Source organism: Sinocyclocheilus anshuiensis, unplaced genomic scaffold (genome assembly GCF_001515605.1).
Source record: "Sinocyclocheilus anshuiensis isolate Anshui unplaced genomic scaffold, SAMN03320099.WGS_v1.1 scaffold879, whole genome shotgun sequence".
Classification (NCBI taxonomy): domain Eukaryota; kingdom Metazoa; phylum Chordata; class Actinopteri; order Cypriniformes; family Cyprinidae; genus Sinocyclocheilus; species Sinocyclocheilus anshuiensis.
The window spans coordinates 576,183-581,500 of NW_015546063.1; the positions used below are offsets into that span (position 1 = coordinate 576,183).

General features: G+C 40.8%; 1 protein-coding gene across 1 annotated transcript in view; it reads left to right on the forward strand.

Moving 5' to 3' along the window:
* LOC107699602 (activity-dependent neuroprotector homeobox protein-like) overlaps positions 1 to 4,971 on the forward strand; it is a 17,611-nt gene extending 12,640 nt beyond the window's left edge. The window contains 3 exon segments of the mRNA XM_016500912.1: positions 894 to 986; positions 1,103 to 3,827; positions 3,830 to 4,971. Of these exon segments, the coding sequence (XP_016356398.1) occupies positions 894 to 986; positions 1,103 to 3,827; positions 3,830 to 3,909 (2,898 nt within the window). The 3' untranslated portion in view covers positions 3,910 to 4,971.
* The last annotated feature ends 347 nt before the right edge of the window (positions 4,972 to 5,318 follow it).

Below are 5,318 nucleotides of genomic sequence, written 5' to 3' on the forward strand. Positions count from 1 at the left end.
CATGGGGTAATTTTAATTTTTGGGTGAACTATCTCTTTAAGACAGCTCCAAATGATTTAGCGTTTCCACGTTACATTCTTTGTCACAGTGTAACCATTAGCTGTGTAGCTGTGAAATATGTGGCCAATCAGCTTGTTGGTATGCTTTTACCATTCATCTTCTAACCTTGAATCTTAACAGTTTTTTTTTTTTTTAGCAAAAGCAATAACATATGGTGCTGTTTCTTTAGATTATAAATAGGCCCATGTAAACTTTTTGTATTCGAGATTGCCAGAAATAAAGCCGCCTCTCTTGTTTTTGAATAAATTCACTACTTTTGTTCATAAATTCACTACTGACAAAATTACTGCATCTGCCACTAGTTCCATTGTTTCCAATTTTATGGAGACATAACACCACAAAGGAAAATCTGTGTGGATGTTAAATATTTGTTGTATTTGTTGGCTGTATTTTATGTTTTGTTATTGATCAAATTGAGCAACATTGTGAATATCACTGTGATTTGTAATGCACATTTTGGCCATTAAATTTCCTAAAGACCATGCCAGGTATCTAGTTGCTTGCTTGTGATCTTTAAGAAAGAGCTATTTTATTAACATCTCTGATTGAAACCTCAAGTAGCAAGACTGTAGGCAGAGTTAGGAAGTTTTTAATTTTTTCAGCTAATCGGTTTGTGTGAACTGTTTGATTTATTGATTCAGTGCAAAACAATTCAATAGTTTTTTTTCAGTCTTCATTCGTTTCCACACCTTTGTCTTTTTACACTGAAGTACATATGCAAAGCATTTAAAAAAAACTTTCTAAAAAAAGTTTTTATATGGTCTTAATCTTTTTTGTATTGCGACAACCTTGCACTGTCTTTTTCACTCTATACTTTTCTTTTTCTCCTCCAGGACTATAAGGACTTTGTTCCCAGTGAGTTCTACATTAAGAACACCACATGGGATGATGTGTGCATGTGGGATCCCTCAATGACCAAATCACAAGTGAGTAGTAACTTAAGTCTTACTAAAGGAAAGGAGAAACATTTTTTAATAATCTTCTGTCTGTTTTTTAAACCCATCTCCATATTTCTTTACCCATATTTCCTCTGTCTTTTTAGGAGTACCGCTCAAAGCCATTCTGTTGTTCAGGATGTACATTCTCCTCCAAGTTTTTCTCCGCCTACAAGAGTCACTTTCGTAATGTGCACAGCGAGGACTTTGAAAACCGCATTCTCCTTAACTGCCCCTATTGCACTTACAATGGGAACAAAAAGACTTTGGAGACACACATCAGACACTTTCATATGCCCAACAATGTTGTGCGTCACAATACTGGAGGACTTCAGGGGGCAGGGGTTGGCTTGAAGGATGGTGCTCGCTTGGATAAGACACGTGATAATATAGAGCAAGCAGTGTACTACTGCAAGAAATGCACTTACAGGGACCCACTATATAATGTGGTGCGAAAGCATATCTACCGGGAACATTTCCAGCACGTAGCGGCACCATACTTAGTGAGGCCTGGTGAGAAGACAACACCAGCCAATGGGACAACGGCAGGCTCTGGTACAGGAAGCAGTACTGATTCTTGTGGTACCATCAGTACAAGCACAACCATCCACTGCAAACGGTGCCTCTTTGTACCTCGTACCTATGAAGCCCTTGTGCAGCATGTCATTGAGGACCATGAGCGCATTGGTTATCAAGTTACTGCTATGATTGGACACACCAATGTGGTGGTACCTCGAGTGAAGCCTGTGATTATGTTGTCCCCTAAAGCTCAGGGTGATAAGGGCATCATTGGTGTAATGCCAAAGGGTACAGTAGTTACTGGAGTACGGCCTTTATCTGCTCAGCAGCTGAGTCGAATTGTTATTCCTAAAGGGAGTTTGAATTCAAGTGGGCTCCTGTCAGGTGTTCACCTGAAGCAGGGGGCATTTGGTCTGAACCCAGGGACTACACAATCCTGGACCATTGGAGGACAACAGGTGCAGCTTTCAGTCCCACAGCAGTCTCAAACAAGCAAATCGCAGCTTTCTGCTAGTCTTCGTAGTTCAGTTTCTGGATCATCAGCCACTTCCATACTAAAGATCCCTCAACTGAACTCTCGAGTTCAGGCAGCAGCTACTACAGTGCCATTTGTTACTTCCAAGAAGGGCAACTCTGTCATCGGCACATCGTACACTCAGAAATGGAAGATCTGCACCATCTGCAATGAGCTCTTTCCAGAAAATGTGTACAGTTCGCATTTTGAAAAGGAGCACAAGGCAGAGAAGGTTCCAGCGGTGGCCAACTACATCATGAAAATTCACAACTTCACTAGTAAATGCTTATACTGCAACCGTTACCTACCTAGCGACACACTTCTTAACCACATGTTAATACATGGCTTATCTTGCCCACACTGCAGGGCCACGTTCAATGATGTGGAAAAAATGGTGACGCATATGCGAGAGGTGCATCCCAAAGAATCTGCTGGGCCACGGACAGACTCCCCGCTTACATTTGACCTCACGCTTCAGCAGGGAAATCCCAAGAATGTCCAGTTGATCGTCACCACATATAACATGCGGGATGCCCCAGAAGAATCAGTGGCATTTCATGCCCAAAACAATGCATTACCACCATCATTGCAGGGGAACAAACCAGTTATGCCACCAGTCCCAAAGATACCCTCAGATGCCTCAGACACCATTCCGGCTAAGGCTACACTGCAAGCAGCTGTACCTTATAAGAAGGATGTAGGCAAAACACTTTGTCCTCTGTGCTTCTCAATTCTTAAGGGTCCTATCTCAGATTCTCTAGCTCACCATTTGCGTGACCGTCATCAAGTTATACAAACGGTTCATCCTGTGGAGAAGAAGTTGACCTACAAATGTATCCATTGCCTTGGCGTCTACACTAGTAACATGACAGCTTCCACGATTACTTTGCATCTAGTGCACTGCCGCGGTGTCAGCAAAACTCAGAACGGCCGGCCTGCTCCCTCCGCAAGAGTTGCACAGGCCCAGGGGGCTGGTCTCAAAAGGGCGGGTTTAGCAAACTTCGATCAAACTGAGCCAAAGAGACGCAAATCCGGAAGTGATGATCAGACTGGGCATAGCCCACCACTTTCAACTGACAAACAAGATGAACCTGTAGTCTTTGCCTTGGACCCGAAGGGTTACGAGAACGAGTCTTACGAGACACGAAAAGCTTTTCTCACTCAGTACTTCAACATGCAGCCTTACCCCACTCGTCGAGAGGTGGAGAAGCTTGCGTCCAGTCTCTGGCTTTGGAAATCTGACATTGCGAGCCACTTCTCAAATCGAAGGAGGAGATGTATGCTGAATTGTGAAACATTAAACTCTCGGGTCCTGCTGGGATTTAAAATGCAAAACATTATAGATTTGCAGCATCCCATGAACTTTGACTCAAAGTGCTATTTCAAGAACCATAACTGTGAACATAAAAGACGAACTACTAGATATCGGATAGGCAGATCTGCCAATGCCATTCGCTTTCGGCAAAGAGCTACAACCAATGATGACCTGCAGCAGAAGCATGGGACGCTTGCAAGGGTTTCCGCCAAAGCCTCACTCTACTTAAATGGTCAAAAGGCCATCATAGGGAGCAACTACAATGATTCAATGAAGAGCACCTTAAAACCTGGAGCACTTGGCAATTCTGAACCAATTGCTGTGGACTCGGACAGCGATAATGAGGAGAATGTGCAGACTGCACAGTCACTTCGTAGGGAGGAACCAGAGACAAATGATAAAGTGGATGGGAGTGACTCTGACATCAGGGAGGACGCCCACAGCGAAAACGGTTATGGGTCAAAAGACTTGTTAAACGAACCAAGTGGCGAAAGGGAGAGTGCCAGTCAGGTATCACAAACAAGCTTGAACAATCAGAGACTCAGTTAACCAAGCAACAGGTCTGATTTCTGGACAGGGTTAATAAAATGCACATGTATACTTTTGAGTTATGTTTGACGTACTCCAACAATGCTGCCTCAATGAACTTCTAGACCTTGGTTGCAGACAGTAGCTATAAGGTTCTTTTTTTCCCTCAACTCCTAAAGCCATTTGAGAAAGGCAAAAAAGTCATATTTTACAGTTTGAAATATGAAGAAGAATGCAAATTTTGATTGTGAAGCTGGGGTCAACTTTTCCTCAGGATAGGGAAAGAAAAAGCTCAACATTTACCAAACAATACATGATTTGCCTTCAGTTTATGTTTCTTTAACATAACCAGAAACATACTTTTTCAGCTGTTACACATTGTGGCTAAAAGGAGTGTTTATTAGAGCCAATCTTAAATTTCATGTCAACATATAGTACCGGTAGTGTATATTTGTACAGTCTTTGATATGTCTAAGGAGATGTGTAGGTGTACTCACTGATGAAAAAAAGATTTGCTATACTTTTTGTGCTCACGCTTAATGGTCATATGTTTAACTTTGGTTCACATAGACAATGGATGTGGCTTTGGTGGCTGTTTTTCCTGTTTACTTTTATTAACAAAAGTATAGCATTTTGCTTAAAATATATATCAAAGTATAAATAATGCAAAATAAAAGAACATAATCTCTTGCTTTTGTTTTGCCTGTTTATAATTGAAGAATCTTTTTTTATAAATATGTATTTACCATCCTGTAACTTGTTTTGCTTCCAGAGCAGCTTTTCATACATCCACGTCTGCCCTAACGTAAGAGTATATGGCAGTTAAATTGACCACTATAGCATTGTGCTAGTAGATTAGCCTGTTTGGTTCAGCTTCCACTGACTGTTTTCTTTTTCAACAATTACACACTTTTTCTCCACCAGCTGGACTCCTGTTGTGACCTCGGGTCCCAAATGAGCATATCTATTCAGTCTAAGTTTCTGTATGTTTAAATTTGTGAACTCCAGTTTATGTTGTTTTTGTTTTGTTTGTCCCCTTTATTCTATTTTCCTTCATCACTGCAAACATTTCTGAACAATAAAGTGCTGTATTGTCCTTCTCACAATGTTTCTAACCCTGGTCAGTCTCTATTTTCTTTGTCTTTTTCTACTTCATGACCTACTGGTTTTGCTGGTTTGGTCTGCTGCAAGCTACACATTTCAGGGCTGACATGTTTTTCTTTTCTTTTGTTTTGTGGACTAATATGTAAAATATGGTGTATAATATAAAAAAATATATATTATTGTATAATTTGAGCAACAGTGTTCTTGAAACACCTCGTAATGCAATTCTCCGATCTTGTCATCTTAGTTTGCATGGCCACCTAAATTGTTAATGTATTATATTTTGAGTTCGTAAGAGATTTGCCAATTTTCTTTATTCGAACTTGAGATTAAAAAAAAAAAA